Source organism: Hypanus sabinus, chromosome 7 (assembly GCF_030144855.1).
Source record: "Hypanus sabinus isolate sHypSab1 chromosome 7, sHypSab1.hap1, whole genome shotgun sequence".
Classification (NCBI taxonomy): domain Eukaryota; kingdom Metazoa; phylum Chordata; class Chondrichthyes; order Myliobatiformes; family Dasyatidae; genus Hypanus; species Hypanus sabinus.
Window position 1 is genome coordinate 154,094,073 of NC_082712.1, and position 19,611 is coordinate 154,113,683.

The 19,611-nt window shown below is 38.1% G+C and overlaps 1 protein-coding gene across 2 annotated transcripts in view; it reads left to right on the forward strand.

Annotated features, from left to right (window-relative positions):
- ttc17 (tetratricopeptide repeat domain 17) overlaps window positions 1–19,611 on the forward strand; it is an 83,608-nt gene that overhangs the window by 31,817 nt on the left and 32,180 nt on the right. For both annotated transcript variants that reach the window (XM_059975970.1, XM_059975971.1), the window contains 7 exons: window positions 1,890–2,042; window positions 3,052–3,158; window positions 3,693–3,867; window positions 4,879–4,947; window positions 6,330–6,554; window positions 10,087–10,273; window positions 18,300–18,461. In XM_059975970.1, the coding sequence (XP_059831953.1) occupies window positions 1,890–2,042; window positions 3,052–3,158; window positions 3,693–3,867; window positions 4,879–4,947; window positions 6,330–6,554; window positions 10,087–10,273; window positions 18,300–18,461 (1,078 nt within the window). The remainder of the gene's footprint in view (window positions 1–1,889; window positions 2,043–3,051; window positions 3,159–3,692; window positions 3,868–4,878; window positions 4,948–6,329; window positions 6,555–10,086; window positions 10,274–18,299; window positions 18,462–19,611) is intronic.

Sequence of the window (19,611 nt, forward strand, 5' to 3'; positions counted from 1 at the left end):
AGCCTGTGAACACTACCTTATTTTTTTAATACATTATTTCTGTTTTTCCATAATTTTAATCTATTCCATATACATTTACTGTTATTTACTTATTATATTTTTTCTTCTTCTCTGTTATGTATTGCATTGTTGTGCTGCTGCTAAGTTAACAAATTTCACGACACATGCCAGTGATAATAAACCTGATTCTGATTCTGCCATTTTCCTTTATTCAGATTAGCTTTCAGTTTTGTCCTCCCCTTGAAGGAAGCAACCCTTAATCTTTCAGCTCTCACAAACTGCTTCCTCGTAACCAGTCTGTTGTAGCCTTCAATATTTCTGGCCTTTGTCACAGAAGCTCTTCATTTGAATCCCATCAGTTAGGTTTCTGTTTCTCTAATAAGATGGCTCTTAACAAAGTAATTAATTGTATCCCATGTGATGTAAAAGGTCTTATCCAACTAAACCAGAACACTGCTTTTGCCAAAATATTCCCCCTTGCACTGATTTTTAACTGCATGGAACTTTATTTGCCTGTCTTTAACTTTTTTTTCATCTTCTCTTAGCCAGAGGATCATTCACTCCTCTCTCTTCATTCCTTTACTGTTACTCGTATTTCTTTGTTCTCATTTTTGTCTTTTTGTTCTAACCTTGTTCCTCATCCCTTATCTGTATGTGCGTTATCCATACAGAAACACCTGAAAACAGCTTTTTTTGACGTGTATTAACCATCATCTCTCAAAAATTTCACTATCCCTAAGTAGTCAAATTGTTTTTCTGGCATCTAGAACAAGAAGTAACTTTCTACAAGCAAACATTGAGACCACAGAAGCCATGGTCTTTGGTTTCACCAGAAAATTTGTATCCTAGCAGCTGTTTCAGTGCCCGTATCTAATAATTGTCTGAAATTCAACCACGTTTTTGCAGCTTAATGTATTGATCCCAACATGACCCCAGAGGAACAATATTTCTTTTTTCATCTTTGTTACTCTGCTTGACTTCAAGGTGCCTCAGCTCCAGCTCATCTGATGCTGAGGTACTCATTCTTTTTATTATTTTTATTACTCCAGACCTCCAAGTCTACTTCTACAATTAAAATGACACTTCAATCCTATGGGTTTTGCCAAACCTTTGGTCATTACATGGTCTGGTGTTAAGTTTATTTCAAAATTCTGTTATAAGTAACTTAAGCTATTTCCTGCTCAAACATGCTCTCAATACTTAATTAGTTGTTTTTGTTGTTTTAGTATAACTGTGCACTGTAATTTGTCACTCTTGAGATTTGATCCATTATGAATTGTCCTAAAATTGACCCACAGAATGTTTTAATTGCACTTTAACAGCTTCAACGAACAAATAGACTAGACTACGTAGATCAAAATTCTTCTTAAATAGTGTTAATGCTGGATGCTTGGCGGTTGGATTTTGGCAATATGTAACTGAGTCAGTAATTGCTTATCTAAAATGTTAAGACTGCGAGATAGTGTATTAAGCTGATGTAATTCATTTAAAAATTTTGAAAGTAGACATTTAAAACTCAAGTTTATAGATATCATTAACGGTTTGGGGGTTTGCAAGTATGGAAAGTATTAATAACACTCATGGTCAAGTTTTGCTTCTTTGAATCATACATAGTGACTAAAACTTATGGTAACCACAATATTAACGTAGAGATTTAGTCTCTTTTTCAGTGATTTGTAAATTAATTTCTCTTCCTTTTGCATTACTCATAGTATGCAATAATCCCTAATCAAGATTCAGTTTAATAACTCATTCCAATAGATTTCCCCATCTTGTTTTCATTCTGGACCATTCAGTGATTAAATTTTTTCAAATTTTTGAATATTGCATTACTTCAATATTCTTGTTTTAGTACAAATAGTAAAACAGCACATATTTCCTCTTTTTAGTTTGGTGATGATAGTTCTACCTCCAGTATGATGCCTGTTGAAATGAGATTTGCAACAAATATGACATGGAGCAGCCTGAATCAACAGTATCCATCACTACCAGCAAGTCGATCTGTGCTAAACATATGGGGAAAGGATCTTACAAATTATAGTGTAAGTGGATGTGGGGGAAAAATGGGACCAAAGAAGTGGTCATCTTTACTCTCTCCCTATGTCAAGTACTTATGTTGATGTGTACTTGATTTGAAAAATAATACTCCTAACCAAAACACTTACTACTAATTTGTAATACATTTTATGTTTTTGATTTAATTCAAATAAATTCTTTTACTAATACTGTAATCTGAATTACTTTATCTAACCTGTTGTAGATTTTACTGTTTATTATCCAAGCTACAGATAAAATTAGTTTCTGTATTTTAAAAAAATGCCTGAAAGGAATTGCTTTGGCTCCAACCTCATGAGGGTTGGCATACAACAGCAGTGAGTCTGTTTTCCTTTTGATATATAGTTCTTTGCTTTAGTATAATCAGCATAAATGACTCATCATGGTCTTTTTTATGAACTCCAAGGCAGAGAACTGCTTTCAAGCACAGTGCTGTGCAGAAAAATAGGGCATTTTCAGTATTTCTGGTATGTCTGTTGTGCAGCAGATTTGTTTTTCCTATTTTTTTTGTATTCATCGAGGCAATTGAAAAGAGTCTCCCCAGCTTGCCCTCATGTATCTTAATTCAGCCTATTACAAAATAGTCAAGCTTAAGCAGGTTGTATATGTACTCGTATTCTGTGAAATGGGGAGAGGGGCAAAAAATAACTTGCTCTTGAAGGTGAAGTAGGCTTTCACTTTGTACAGAAATTATAGAAAATAATCAAGAGGTACAAAAAAGCTGGATGAACTCAGCAGGTCAAGCAGCATCCGTTGACTGCTTCTTTCAACGGATGCTGCCCGACCTGCTGAGTTCATCCAGCTTTTTTGTATGTCTTGATTTGACCACAGCATCTGCAGTATACTTTGGGTTTATAGAAAATAATGTTTTGAGTTGAGGTATTTTTCTTCTGAATACAAATTCAACAGAAATAATAACAGCAAATCCAAATGAAATTGCAAATCAAATGCCATGTTAAATAATGCAGTATTTGTATGTTGTTTATGTTGACACAGGATGTACTATGGCCTAAAAGATCAGATTGTATGCAAACTTATCCTGCTCTTCCCACTGCAGCTGATCTACCAACATACTTTCTACCTCCGGAATATAAAGGTCTTAGGTAACTATTGTGATGCTGTTGCTTTGAAAATGGTATTTTGCAAAATAATGGGGTTGCAAGTTATCGAAAGTTCTTAAAGAATAGTAGCTCAGGAACAGTATAATACAAAGTATTGCAGGTTTATTTTCTAGAAGGCTTATAAACATAATTTTATATCAGTAAATGTTTTTGAATACTGTATGTTATAAGGTAATAAATATTTAAGTAGTTGTCAATTAATTCTAAAATGGGTGATTAATACACATCTTTTTTATGCTTTCTTTAGAAAATTTTCAAAGGTCTAAAATCTCAGCGATATCTTCCAGATGCCCCAAATAGTGCTGGCAGTTAGCTACCTTGTGTCATGTAGAATAATACTTTAAAAGTTTGGGTGATTATATTCCTTGTACAAACTGATTTTTTTTTTGCATGTTAATATTATATCATTGATGTCTAAGTTACTTGAAATAAATTAGGTGTTTTTTCTAATAAATTTAATCTGTTCCATTAAACTTGCCAGCCAGTAATGTTGAGATTAATTTTATTTTCTTCCAGTGTCCAATCACTTTTGATAGCTTCAAATGACCAGGAGAGGGATGTGACTGATCACCCTCCAGACTGTTCTTCAATTGTAGATAGCCACAATGATGAAAAACTCTATCAGATAGTGAAAGAATTGGAAAACAGGTCAGATTTGAAAACTGGAGAACCAGACTACTATGCCAAGCAGGTAATCTCAACTAAGCACCACATTGTGAATATAAGTCTGAAATAAAAACAGAAAATGTTAAAAAGCCCTAGGAGATCATGTCTGTAAAAATTAAAACAGAATTAATGTTTTGACTCAAAGCTCTTTGGCCTGAAACACAGATCTCTCTTACCACTGATGCTGCCTCACCCTGTTGAGTGCTTCTTGCATTTTCTGTTTTTTGACATAATATTTCTGTTCCAAACGTAAGTGGAAATAGTCTTTTTCAGTTACTTTATGTTGTAAACTACCACCACGGAAAAGTTATCACTGCTAAGGCATATAGTTATATTGAAATAGCATGTTATGCTATTCTTCAATTTTTAAAAAAATGAATTAATTCTCAATTGAGTCACTTCTGTGCAAGCTAAGGTAGCTGTTGGACAAAAACCTAATGGTTACAAGTTCCAATCTGATTGAACAATATGAAACTGAAGTCAGTGAGTTTGAATTTGTGGGATGGTAGTGAACCACTGAATATGAATTGGGAATAAGAAAAATTGATAAAGCTAATAATTTTATTATAACCTGCTTTAACATATTTAAGGGTTCTCTTCCATTTCTGTTTTATACCATTGTCACCTATTATCATGTTTTGCTGATGTTTCTCAGACATGTTGTGGTTCCAGACAGGCAGTACAGACCAAATTTATATAGTTCCTCTTCATCTTAAAATTAGTTTCTGGTAAATTAATAGTATCTACTTAACATGCAGTGATGAACAAAACAGTCACCAACTGTAAAATATTTCATATTTCCAGTTTATTAATTTGGTACTAAATAGTTCACCTTTATAAAATTTCATCTGTCAAATATTTTATATATTTTTCATAGATATTTCAAATTTATTGAGATATGTTGCACTGTGCTGAATGACAATGCCACAGTTTAAACTACAAAATATTCAATGTGTAAATGGTGTTTAATGTATTTCTATAGGACAAACTTTTTGCAGTTATAATTGTAACCGTGCATTTGCTTTTACTTGAATAGGCTCTGTTCTCTCATTTAAATATTATTGAGGATGAAATTGGAAAAGTGATTTCACAAGCTATTGAAGAGGTGAGCAAATAGTTGTTATATTGGTTTAGAGCTGAGAAAAAGTCTATTCTTTAGTATTTTTCTCTTTCTGGCTTAACATTTTTGGTAGAATTATATAGAATATGATCATTTGTTTACAATGCAAATTATTAGTCAAACAGAATTTTACACAGCTCTATTTAATTCCATAAAAAGGTCTTTTTTTTGTAAAAATTAATGTTTCACTTTAGATGTAGTTTTTTAAAAAAAGGAACATAAAAAATACTAAGGATGGTTTGAGGCATATGTTCAAGAAACCTTTTTTAAAAAAAAACCTACATGGGTGACAAAGCAATTGTAACTTATATTATTTCCCTAGTGCTATTGTTGAAAAAGCATTTTAATGTCTACAAATTTGCTGAAAAGTTTAAACGAATTTGTACTTCTTAAAAATAAATTTGCACACAAAATATAAGTGGACAATTAACCAATCATGCATGTGTCCTTTGGTTGTGGGAAGAAAGTGAACCTTGTACAGGTATTCCTAGCATGTGAACTACACACAGACAGCATTCAAGGTCAGGATTGAACCTGGACCCTTGGAGCTGTGAGGCAGCAATTCTATCAGTCTGCCATCCTTTCTAGTTGTAGAGAAATGTGTATAGTTACACAGTTTTCTTTTGGAATCTCCTTCCACTATCCTTTTAATTTTAGTTAAGAGCTGTCCTTTGACATTTCTGTCAGTCATCTTAGATCAGTGTCTTCAGATTGGTTTCAGATTCTCGTGCCACTGGCAAGCTACCTTTGCGTACTCTCTCAAAACCATTCAGATCATTCTCCACATGGAGCCTAAACTCTGATTTAGAATGGCTTCACATGAATTCCTTTCTTTCGTAAGGAATTCTGGGGGTCCCATATATTTTAATTTCAAGTTGTATAACTTTTTGTTGGGTTGATATATTTACATCCCTCTTCTCACATCTCCTTAAAAATGTATCCTGTTAATTATAACTTTGCTTTAAGATGTGAATCGTATGTGAATAGCTATTTCTAAGCTACTGTTCAATAATCCCTCCCCCTTCGAAAATTAACCAGCAAATGATAGAACAAAGTTAATTTGTTTATTTTGCAATCATGCAGCAATTATGAGAGTTGTGCTTTACTATTTTTTTAATTGTCTTGTTAATGCCAGGCTTCACTATACACTCATACTTTCACAAGAGAGAACTTAGTACTTTCATTATGTCTACCAGTAATGAATGCAGTATATTGGATCATAATATGGCTGGACTGGATAGAAGTATTTGAATTTTTGTATTTGTTAAAATGCAACTTTATAATTTTCTTGATTGATGTGAATGTTGATTTTGATGGCCAAATTCTCTATTTTATTTGTAAACAATAATTTTTTTTTTAATTTCCAGCAAATTGCTCCAATGTGGTTACTGTTGAATGAAGCAGGTCTTTATTGGAGAGCAGTTGGGAATACAACCTCTGCCCTTGCTTGTTTGAAAAGAGCACTGAATGTGGTTCCAGAAGATTATATGGACATTCCACTGGTCAATTTGGCTAATCTACTAATTCATATTCAGCTGCATCAAGATGCTGTCACTCTTTTGCAAAAAGCACTTACTATTAACAGCACAGAGGTAAGTTAGATGTGAAATTAATTATTTGTGTTAATCTTGCAGTTCAGAATCTAAATTGTATTATCTTTTAAAGCAATGAATGTCAGCTTTGCACAATATATATGAAGTAATATCATAGTAAATATTTTAGAAAACTGCTTCATACTTAAAAATGGTATTAAGTGTCCACTGGTTGACCTTGTTGAACATGTGGGTAATAGCATAAGTTTTAATTCACTCCTGAAATACCTGATGCAAAGATGTAAAATAGTAGCTTGGACCCTGCAGAAGTAAGTAATCTCTCAATGTACACCTTTAGACTGTCCTACATTCTTCAGGTATATGTATCTTTTAGCCTGTTATTGTGGTTCAGCAGGTTTGTTATGGGCTAGTGAGGCCTAAGAGACTGTGGAGAAAAGGACACCCAGGCACCCTCTCAAAGAAATTCCAGTATTGAGAAAGAAACAGGACATTGTAGAAGAGTGGTGATTTTAGGTGGATGAAGGAAAGAAATAATCTTGCATACTAAAGACACAAGACTGCAGATGCTGAAATTCAGTATGCCAGGCAGTGTCTGTGGAGGGAAATGAACAGTTGATCTCTCAGGTTAAGACCCTTTAACTGGACTGAAAAAATAGAATAAAAGGTGAAGGGAAAGGGTGAAGCAAGAGCTAGCAAGCAATTGGAGAATCCAGATGAGGAGAGAAGATAGGCAGATGGAGGAGGGGAGAGTTGTAAAGGTGAAGGAAGCTGGGAGGTGACAAAGCACTGAAAATGATGGAAGTTTGATAGGAGAGGAAGGTGTAGTATTGAATCAGGTGAGGGAGGAGGAGAGGGCAGGTAGAAATAAAAGGAGGCTAGTATGGATCATGGGTATGCAGAGAGGGTGGGTGAGGGGAAAGAAACAGGCAATGTGGGCTGGGGTGAGTGTAGGAAGAACTGGGTAGATAAGGAAATTGAAAAAGGATAGAGGGAACCCTCAGAAGAAGGAGAATTCAACATTTATGCTACCGGATCCTGTCTATGTGTAGCCTTGCCTTGGCAGTGGAGGAGGCTAAGGACAGATGCGTTGGGTCTGTGGTGGAAAATTAACTACCTCCAGACAGCCATGCCAGAGGGAGCACGGGTGCACAACAAAGCAGTCACACGACCATTGCGTAAGCCAGATTATAGTTTTCTAAATTTCAACATTGGTAAAAGTCAATTGACTCAGCACAAATTAAATATCAAAATCAAATCCTTTTAGAATGCATGATTTTGTGTTACAAATCAAATCATATGATCTTAAATTTAGGACGTGCCTGTGAACAAGAATCCTACAAAAATGAATTAGTCTGTTATTCATCATTTACTTGGCACCAACTATAAAAGGACAGAAAAGCTGTTTTAGTTGGCTGTTTATATTTTACTTTAATGATAGTGCATTATCAATCACTTTTTCTATCTATTACAAACAAGTTTCTCATAATTTACATTTTTCTAGTTTGAATTTAATCTCTGAAAATTGGTGTAACTGTCAACATAGTTTATTTTGGAGGAAAAAGGTTTTGTTTTTACAACAGTGCAATTGATGCAGTGAGACTTAATGGTAATGTTCACCAGTTGCTTAATAGTTTACTTGTTTTTTTAATGTTCAGAGTTTCATTGCAGTACATTAATTATGAAAAGAATAAAACTCCAAAACATGAATTGTTTTTAATTGTTAACCCAAATTTCTTGGGTGAAATACCAAGTTATTTTAAACAAAAGTGCATTCCTAAAATTGAAATCTCCAAAAGTTTTGGAAACATTATTTACAGGTATCACTTACCCACAGATTTTATTTTGGGTGGTTGCACATATGATGTAGGCAATTTTTGCAAATACAGTTGCAAGAAAAAGTTTGTGAACCCTTTGCAGTTACCTGGTTTTCTGCATTGATTACTCATGTAATATGGCCTGATCATCATCTCATTCACAATAATAGACAAACACAATGTGCCCAGACTAATAACGCACAAACAATTGTACTAATTCTCTTCAATACTGAATGTGTCATTTAAACTATCAGTGTAGGTTCAAAGAAGTATGTGAACCTCTGGGGTTTATACGAGTTATTTGGAGTCAGGTGTTCCAATCAATGAGATGAGATTTGAGGTATGGGTTGTAGTTGTGCCCTGCCCTGTATAAAAGACACACAAAGTCAGGTTAATGACAAAGCTTGCTCCCTTCAAGGAAGATCTGTTCATGTGCACCATGCTTCGATCAAGACAAGTTTTAGAGGATCTCAGAAGAAGAAATGCAGAGATGCATGAAGCTGGAAATGCTACAAAAGTGTTTCTAAAGACTATCAGTCCATAGTAAGAGAAATTGTCCACAAGTGGAGGAAATTCAATACTCTTGCTACTCTCCATAGGAATGGGCATCCTGCAAAGATCACACCAAGAGCACAATGTACAATGCTGAAGGAGGTGAGAAAGAACCCAAGGGTAACGGCAGAAGACCTGCGGAAATCTCTAGAACTCGCTAAGGTCTCTGTATAAGAAAAGCACTGAACAAGAATGGTGTTTTTGGAAGGAGGAAACCACTGCTCTCCAAAAAAAAAAAAATTGCTGCACATCTCAAGTTTTCACAAGACCATCTGGATGTTCCAAAACACTTCTGGGACAATGTTCTGCGGACATATGAGACAGAAGTAGAACTTTTTGGCAGAAATGCACACTGCTATATTTGGAGGAAAAAAGGGCACTGCACACAACACCAAACTGTGAAATATGGTGGAAGGAGCATCATGATTTGGGGCTGCTTTGCTGCCTCTGGGCTTGGACAGCTTGCAATCGTTAAAAGAATAATGGATTCCAAATTCTATCAAGGCCTTTTATAGCAGACTGTCAGGATAGTTGTCTATAACCTGAAGCTTAATAGAAGTTGAATGATGCCACAAGACAATGATCTGAAACACAAGAGCAAATCAACAACAGAATGGTTTAAAAAGAAGAAAATTTGTGTTTTGGAATGGCCAAGTCAGAGTCCAGACCTTAACCCAATTGAGATGCCGTGACGTGACCTGAAGATGACTGTTCATGCGAGATATCCCAGAAATATTGATGAACTGGAACAGTTTTGTATGGAAGAATGGTCTACAATTCCAAGATCAAAATTGTGCAAATCTGATCAGCAGCTACAGGAAATATTTGGTGGAGGTTATTGCTGTTAAATGAAGTTCTACCAGTTATTAAATATAAGGTTTCACATACTACTTCCAGCCTGGACTGTGAATGATTAAACAATATGTTCAATAAATACATGCAAAGTACAATTGTTTGTGTGTTATTAGTTTAGGCAGATTGTGTTTGTCCATTATTATGTATAAGATGAGTAGTGCAGAAAACCAGGTAATTGCAAAGAGTTCACAAACTTTCTCTTGCAACTGTATCTCACAGGCTGTTGAATGTTTAATTCAACTTTTACCATTGCAATTACTAACAAAATATGTATTTGCTTCTATAATATTACGGCTTTTTTTTTCTCTCGCCCCTTCACCCCCATCATATGCATACTGCCTTACCTCCAGCCACTTACATTCTTAAGCTTGGGAAATGCCTACCTTGCCTTGAGGAATGTTAGTGCCGCCCTTCAAGTTTTCAGAACAGCACTGCACAGAACAACTAGATGCCCTGATTGTGACAACAATCTGAAGTTAATCCGCTGTCTACAGTTCTATCCTTTTCTATACAACCTTACGTCTTCTGATTGTGCAGGTAAGCAAACATGAATCTTGAAGAAGGTAACAGAATCTGGAAGATCATTCCAACTTCTAAATGAATTTTATTCCAGATGAAAATGTACCAAATATGGCACGTGCTTAGACTTCATAAACTGTCGTAGTGAAATCTTGCTAATAAGATAAACATAATCAGAGGAAGAATTTAATATTGTGTCAAATTGCATGAAATCTTAATTATTAAAAGTTACTGATTTCAAATCTATTCTCACTATTTGAAGATGATGGTTTCTCAATACTGTAACAAAAGTGTATTAAAGTGTACTTTGGAAAGCGGCCAGTGAGTGAGTGGGCCAGTGAAGGAGTGGAGATTTGAGGCTTTGTCTTGAGAGATTCTGGCAGTTTTGGCAGTTGGACTGTGCAGTCAAGTCAATCAAGATTTGAATAGCTCAGCAGAAAGCCGTTGATTAGACAATCAAGATTTGAATAGCTCAGACTCAGCAGAAAGCAGCTGATTGGGCATTCGAGGTCAGGTGACCAAGCAGTTTGAAAAGCTCAAACAAATAAATAGAGGGTTACCTCAAGCGGAACAGCCTGTGGAAAGCGGCCAGTGAGTGAATGGGCCAGTGAAGGAGTGGAGATTTGAGGCTTCAACGAGAAGAGGCTGAGGACGAGCTTCACTCCAAGTGAGGTAAGGCCAGGTAAGTTCCTTTCAAAGGAGAAAGTTTCAAAAGTTGAGGCAAATATTGGGAAGGTCATGGCAGCTGAGATCGGCCCCGTGGTTTGTTCATCCTGCAGTATGTGGGAAATCAGGGATACTTCCAGTGTCCCTGACGACTATGTGTGCAGGAAGTGTGTCCAGCTGCAGCTTCTGGCAGACTGCATTGAGCATCTGGAGCTGCGATTGGATTCATACTGGAGCATCCACGATGCTGAGAAAGTCGTGAATAGCACGTTCAGTGAGTTGGCTACACAGGCAGAAAGGAAAGGGGTGGCCACTAGACAGCGTAGCAGTAGGCAGGTAGTGCAGAAGTCCCCTGAGGTAATCTCCCTCCTAAACAGATATACTGTTTTGGATACTGTTGGGGGAGATGTCTCATCAGGAGAAGGCAGCAGCAGCCGAGTTCATTGCACCGTGGGTGCCTCTGCAGCACAGGAGGGAAGGAAAAGGAGTGGGAAAGCTATAGTGATATGGGATTCGATTGTAAGGGTAATAGATAGGCGTTTCTACGACCGCAAACGAGACTGCAGGATGGTATGTTGCCTCCCTGGTCAAGGATGTCTCTGAGCGGCTGCAGGACATTCTGCAATGGGAGGGTGAACAGCCAGTGGTCGTGGTGCACATAGGTACCAACGATATAGGGAAAAAACAGGATGAGGTTCAACAAGATGAATTTAGGGAGTTAGGAGATAAACTAAAAAGTAGGACCACAAAGATAATAATCTCTGGATTACTACCAGTGCCACATGCTAGTCAGAGTAGAAATAGGAGGATATTTCAGATGAATACGTGGCTTGAAAAATGGTGCAAGGGGGAGGGATTCAAATTTCTGGGGCATTGGAACCAGTTCTGAGGGAGGTGGGACCGGTATAAACAGGACGGTCTGCACCTGGGCTGGACTGGAACCAATGTCTAGGGGGAGCGTTTGCTGCTGCTGTTCAGGAGGATTTAAGCTAATGTGACGGGGACAGGAACAAGTGCAGAGAGACAGAGGAGTGTAAAATGAGGGTAGAAGCAAAAAGTAGTAAGGTGAAAAGTAAAAGTGACAGGCAGGCAAATCCAGGGCAAAAAGCAAAAAGGGCCACTTTTCAACATAATTGTATAAGGGCTAAGAATGTTGTAAAAACAAGCCTGAAGGCTTTGTGTGTCAATGCTAGGAGCATTCATAACAAGGTGGATGAATTGAATGTGCAGATAATTATTAATGAATATGATATAGTTGGGATCATAGAGACATGGCTCCAGGGTGACCAAGGATGGGAGCTCAACATCCAGGGATATTCAATATTCAGGAGGGATAGACAGGAAAGAAAAGGAGGTGGGGTGGCATTGCTGGTTAGAGAGGAGATTAACGCAATAAAAAGGAAGGACATTAGCCTGAAGGATGTGGAATCGATATGGGTAGAGCTGCATAACACTAAGGGGCAGAAAACGCTGGTGGGAGTTGTGTACAGGCCACCTAACAGTAGTAGTGAGGTTGGGGGTGGCATTAAACAGGAAATTAGAAATGTGTGCAATAAAGGAACAGTAGTTATAATGGGTGACTTCAATCTACATATAGATTGGGTGAACCAAATTGGTAAGGGTGCTGAGGAAGAGGATTTCTTGGAATGTATGTGGGATGGTTTTCTGAACCAACATGTCAAGGAACCAAATAGAGAGCAGGCCATTCTAGATTGGGTATTGAGCAATGAGGAAGGGTTAGTTAGCAATCTTGTTGTGCGAGGCCCCTTGGGTAAGAGTGACCATAATATAGTGGAATTCTTCATTAAGATGGAGAGTGACATAGTCAATCCAGAAACAAAGGTTCTGAACTTAAAGAAGGGTAACTTTGAAGGTATGAGACGTGAATTAGCTAAGATAGACTGGCAAATGATACTTAAAGGGTTGACAGTAGATATGCAATGGCAAGTATTTAAAGATTGCATGGACAAACTACAATAATTGTTCATACCAGTTTGGCAAAAGAATAAACCAGGGAAGGTAGTGCACCCGTGGCTGACAAGGGAAATTATGGATAGTATCAAGTCCAAAGAAGAAACATATAAATTAGCAAAAAAAAAAGCGGCACACCTGAGGACTGGGAGAAATTCAGAGACCAGCAGAGGAGGACAAAGGGCTTAGTTAAGAAAGAGAAAAAAGATTATGAGAGAATGCTGGCAGGGAACATAAAAACTGACTGTTAAAGCTTTTATAGATACATGAAAAGAAAAAGATTGGTCAAGACAAATGTAGGTCCTTTACAGTCAGAAACAGGTGAATTGATCATAGGGAACAAAGACAAGGCAGACCAATTGAATAACTACTTTGGTTCTGTCTTCACTAAGGAGGACATAAATAATCTTCCAGAAATAGTAAGGGACCGAGGTCTAGTGAGATGGAGGAACTGAGGGAAATACATGTTAGTCGGCAAGTGGTGTTAGGTAAATTGAAGGGATTAAAGGCAGATAAATCCCCAGGGCCAGGTGGTCTGCATCCCAGAGTGCTTAAGGAAGTAGCCCAAGAAATAGTGGATGCATTAGTGATAATTTTTCAAAACTCTTTAGATTCTGGATTAGTTCCTGAGGATTGGAGGGTGGCTAATGTAACCCCACTTTTTAAAAAAGGAAGGAGAGAGAAACCGGGGAATTATAGACCGGTTAGTCTGACATCGGTGGTGTGGAAAATGCTAGAGTCGGTTATCAAAGATGTGATAACAGCACATTTGGAAAGAGGTGAAATCATCGGACAAAGTCAGCATGGATTTGTGAAAGGAAAATCATGTCTGACGAATCTCATAGAATTTTTTGATGATGTAACTAGTAGAGTGGATCTATGAATAGAGTCATAGAAAAGTACAGCAGAGAAACAGGCCCTTCAGTCCATCTGGTCTGTGCCAAACCATTTAAACTGCCACTCACATCGACCTGCACCAGGACCATAGCCCTCCATACCCCTACCATTGATGTATCTATCCAAACTTCTCTTAAACATTGAAATCAAGCTTGCATGCACTACTTGTGCCGGCAATTCATTCCACACTCTCACAACCCTCTGAGTGAAGAATTTTCCCCTCATATTCACTTTAATTGTTCACCTTTCACCCTTAACCTATGACCTCTAGTTGTAGACTCACCTAACAGTGGAAAAAGCTTGTTTCCATCTTCCCTACCTTACTCCTCATAATTTTTTTATACCTCTATGAAATCTGCTCTCAATCTTCTACGTGCCAAGGAATTGAAACCTAACCTATTCAGCTGGTCAACTTGGCTAACCTACTAGTTCATATTCCCAGATCCCTTTGTTTTACAGCGTTCCTCAGTGCCCTACCATTCACTGTGCAAGATCTACCCTGACTGGTCCTACTGAAGTGCAACATCTCACACTTGCATTCCATCTGCCATTTTTCAGCACATTTTCCAGCTGGTCTAGATTGCACTGCAAGCCATGATAGCCTTCCTCACTGTCCACTACACCCCCAATCTTGGTGTCATCTGCAAATTTGATGATCCAGTTAACTACATTATCCAGATTGTTGATATAAATATCAAACAACAATGATCCCTACAGCACACCACTAGTCATAGGCTTCCAGTCAGAGAGGCGATTATCTACTACCTCTACAAACAAGCTGGATGAACTCAGCAGGTCAGGCAGCATTTGTTGAAAAGGCATTTTTCAACAGATGCTGCCCGACCTGCTGAGTTCATCCAGCTTGTTTGTATGTGTTGATTTGACCACAGCATCTGCAGTATACTTTGTGTTTATCTACTACCTCTCCTTGGCTTCTCCCACAAAGCCAATATCTAATCTGATTTACTACCTCCACTTGAATTTTCTTGACCAACTTCCCCTGTCAAATGCCTTATTAAAGTCTATATAAACAGCATCCACTGCCTTGCCTTCAACTTTCCTGGTAACTTTCTCAAAAAGCTCTATTAGATTGAATAAACTTATATGGCTTCCAGGCAGGCACAGGTATCAATTATAACTAATGTTTCAATAACAAAGCTCTGTCATCTTCATCAAGGATAATGCCTAAGCATGTCTAGTGCAGTGGTATTTATATCTCTGTAGTCCGTACCTCCTTATGCATTAGTCCCCATCCAATCAGGTTTCTGCTCCCATCTTGTTTACAATCGAATTCCAGTTCCTACTTGAAGTGAGACTTTCATCTTTGCTAAAATTATTTTCCTTTAGTTTTATTCAATGCCTTAATTTACCAGATGGTCCCAAAATCATTGGCATGGCGCAGTAGTTTAGTGCCATTGAAGTCAATCCTGTGGCCATTGCAAATGCAGTGTTCCGCCAATTTCTCCGGGTAAGCCAAACTCTGGGTATTGTGCTTCTGGATGTGGGTCTCCACGGTGCGTCCTGTTTGGCTGACATACACTTCTCCGCATTCACAGGGAATCCTATAAGTCCACGGTCATCTTTGACCCTCTCAAGCTGTGATTTGAGTTTTTTTATGGGTTTGTGAATGGTATCTTGGTGATCCTTCCAGAAACTGGAAATATTTGGAAGAATACCACAGGAAAGTCCAACAGATTCCTGATGATTCCACCTATAGAGTTCTACAGCAGGATCCCACGGATTTGATTGAGGATGATCTCTGCTTTACTGAAGAAATCCGAATTGCCAGCGGACATGGGCAAGACACTTGTGCCTCAGGCAACGGTACCACCAAGACTTTACGGGCTCCTTAAGATAAGCAAGGACGATTCTCCGCTGAGGCCTATCATTATTGGGATAGATTCTCTGACTTACTACCTTACTGAGCATTTAACGACCATGCTGTCTCCCTTTATTGGGTCTGTGAACATCACATCATGCATTCAGCTAACTACATTAAAACAATAACTAGCATGCAGCTGAATCCTGAGGACATAATGATCAGTTTTATCGTGGTGTCTCTGTTCACAAATTCCCATTAAGGGCAACTTGGCCCTCCAGTGGTCAAGGTTTGATGAGGGTACCATTGACCTTTTTGAAGACCCCCTTACATCGAAATACTTACTCTATAAGGGCAACTACTATGAACATCTGGAGTGGCTGTGGGATCACCCTTGTCGCCAACTATTGCTAACTTGAACATGGAAGATTTAGAGTTCATTGCCGTTACACCCCAAATGCTTCTTCAGATACTCAATTACACCTTCGTAGTGTGGCCTTGTGAACTCCGGGCACACTAGCAGTTCCACAACCATCTGAACAGTATGCATCCAAACATTCAGTTTACATTATGACGGAAACCAGACGGGAGCTTCGGAAACCAGCTCACACAGACTTTGTACCTCAACGTTAACAGCCACCATCATGCCTCCCAATGTAGAGTGGTTCTTTCTATTTTTATTAACCGTGCAAAAACTATTTCGGACCCTGAGAGTCTCCCGGAGGAAGGAAGACGATTATACACGGCGTTCCTACAGAATGGCTACAAGGTGAAGCAAATCAAAGCAAATGGCTCTTAAAAGAGCCAACGGGAAAACCAGAAAACATAACAACAAGGAGGAATCCATCGCTACTGCTTGTCTTCCCCATATTTCCACAGTTTCTAGAAGAATCACCACAATCCTGAAGAAACAACACATTAATACCATCCACAAACCCATAAGGAAGCTCAAATCACAGCTTGTGCAGGTCATACATGATCCAGGACTCGGGTCAGCTGGCATTTACAGGATTCCCCGTGAATATAGAGCAGCGTATATTGGCCAGACAGGATGCACGGTGGAAACACTCATCAAAGAACACAGGAGGTATATCTGTTTGGGTTACCTGGAGAAATCGGTGGTAGCAGAACACTGCATTTGCAATGACCATAGGATTGGCTCCAACATCATAAAACTAGAGGAAAAGAATTTTAACAAAGACAAAGGTCTCGCTCTGTTAGAACTGGAATTCAATTGTAAACAAGGTGGGAGAGCAGAAACCTGATTGGTTAGCCCTCATCCAATCAGGAGTGATGGTCTACGCAGGTATAAATACCACCTGGCGAGATGTGCCCAGGCAACATCCCCAATGAAGATGGCAGAATTTGTCATTGAAATGTTGGCTATAATCGATAACTGTACCTGGCTAGAAGCCTGAGAAGACTTGGTCATATATGCTTGGTTAGGCACGACCTACTACACAGGAAGCTATGCTGACTATCCTTAGTCAGTCCCTGTCAATCTAAATACTCATATATTCGGTCCCTTGGAATAGCTTCCAATGATTGTCCCAATACTGATGTCTGGCTCACTGGCCTATAATTTCCTAGTTTATTTTTAGAGCATTACTTAATCAGCAGAGCAACATTTGCTATCCTCCAGCTCTCTGGTACCTCACCTGTCACTATGGATAATTTAAGTATCTCTGCTAGGATCCCAGCAATTTCTACACTTGCCTCTAGCAGGGCCTGAGGAAAATATTTTGCCAGGCCTGTGGATGTATCTACCCTTATTTCCTTCAGACAGCAAATATCTCCACTGTAATCTGTCTAGGGTAAATGGAGTTGATGCTATTTTCCCTCACTTCTGAAGATTCTTTGTCCATCTACTGAGTAAATAGAGATGGAAAAAAAAATTTAAAATCTCCCCCACCTATTTTGTCCCTTGCAATCCTTTTGCTTTTAACATATCTATAGAATCCCTTGGGATTCTCCTTCACCTTATCTGCTAAGGCAATCCCTTGCTACAACAGCCTTATGTTTCTTGAAATAGTCTGCTCTCTCTGTACCAATTTGTTCCTCTAAATCCCTTGGAGCGTTGGATAGTCTGTAGTAGAGCCCCATTAACGTGGTCATACCTTCCATATTACTTATTTCCACCCATAACCCTTCACTAGATGAGTTCTCCAGTTTGTCCTGACTGAGCGTCACCGTGACATCTTTCACTGACTAGTAACACCATCCCTCCACCTTTAATTCCTCTTGCTCTGTCGCAGAACCCCTAAATATTGAGTTGCCATACCTGTCCTTCCTGCAACCAAGTCTCACTAATGGCTACAAATCATAAATCCAGGTCCTGAGCTCATCTGCCTTTCCTACAATACTTCTTGCATTGAAATATACACCGCTCAGGACATTAGTCGCACCATACTCAACCTTTTGATTCTTGACTTTGCCTGAGGTCTTAACATCATCTGTCTCCACAACCTCTCCACTATCTGGTTCCCATCCTCCTGCAACTCTACTTTAACCCCCCCACCCCCCAGATTTGCGTGAAGACCAGCAAATCTTCCTGCAAGGTTATTAGTCCCCTTCCAGTACATTGATTGGGCTGATGTCTTTTTTTTATCGTTTATGTAAATATGTTGCATAAATTTTCCAAATTTGGTTTGTAATAAAAATTACATTTTATTTTTGTGTTCTTATTCCTAGAAAGTCATTGCTACGGCAATCAGAAAAACATAACTCATGAGCAACAGAAGTATTATACTGATCAAGAGGGAATAATCAAGTCCTCAGAGGAAAGAGTTATCAAAGAACCATCACAGCTACCTGGAGTTACAACAATGGATTCTTCGCCATCTGATACTAAAAGTGAATCCCTTTACTAGTTTATGCAGTTTTTCTGACGGATAATTTTTAACTTGAACAGACTTTTATTTGTGCAGGTTTACTGAATTCAAAGTTCATATTTGTGTATTAATTCGAACAACATACATTCATTTTGTGTGTGTTGCTCGGATTTCCAGCATCTGCCGATTTTCTCTTTGTGATATGTGTATTAATTAAAAGTTTGAAATGTGCTGTGTGTAATTTAGCTGAAAATGACAAATTTTAAACATCATTCAGATCTGGACTGTACTTCATGAAAGCATCCAAATAATGGAAGTATCCCTCAAAACAGTAGAAAACATTGTAGTCAAAGGTACAGAAATGATTTAATGGTACTGAACAATTTTTGATTTTACACAGATGGCATCATGAACTTACCATCATTTAGTTTTAATCAATCGCAAGCTATGTAGATTAGTACCTACAAAATTGACATAAAAACATTAAAAAAAGAAGCAAGATTAGACCACTTGTACCTGTATGCCTGGTCTTTCATTCAATGTCATGTCTGGTCTTTTACCCCAGGATCATTTTCATGCATTCATTCCCTCTCTCTTTACTATAATAGCCAAAAATCAACCTATTTCTGTTTTGAATAGACCTGATGTAGGAGCTTTCATAACTCTATTTGATGTCAAAGACATCATTCTCTTGGTGTTATTTTGTTTATTTCATCTTTGTCCTGAATGGTTGCCCTGTTATTTCGAGACTGAGCCTTGATTCTGGACATCCCAGTCAGGAATCATTATTTATGCATCGAACCTGTAACATTATCCCTAAGAATTTTATGGGTTTAATTTGGATCCCATGCATTCTTTAAACCCTACTTTATCTTTCCTTTTAAGCCAATCTTCCTCATCCCAGGAACAAACTTGATGAATTTTGGTCGGCTTCTTTCAATTAAAAGAATATCCTTATTTATATATTGAGACCAGGCCTGCACACAATCCAATGGAAGTCTCAGCTAAACCCTATATCATTCCTATTAAACATTTTTAATCTCAGCCAAATCCTTTTGCTGCAAAGACTGACATCCTTAGAAATCAAGCACAGTTTGTTCATTCATTCTACAGGTATGACTGCAAACCAGCAGTGGCCTATCACTCTAATGGCTGAGCCAGTCAATCCCAAT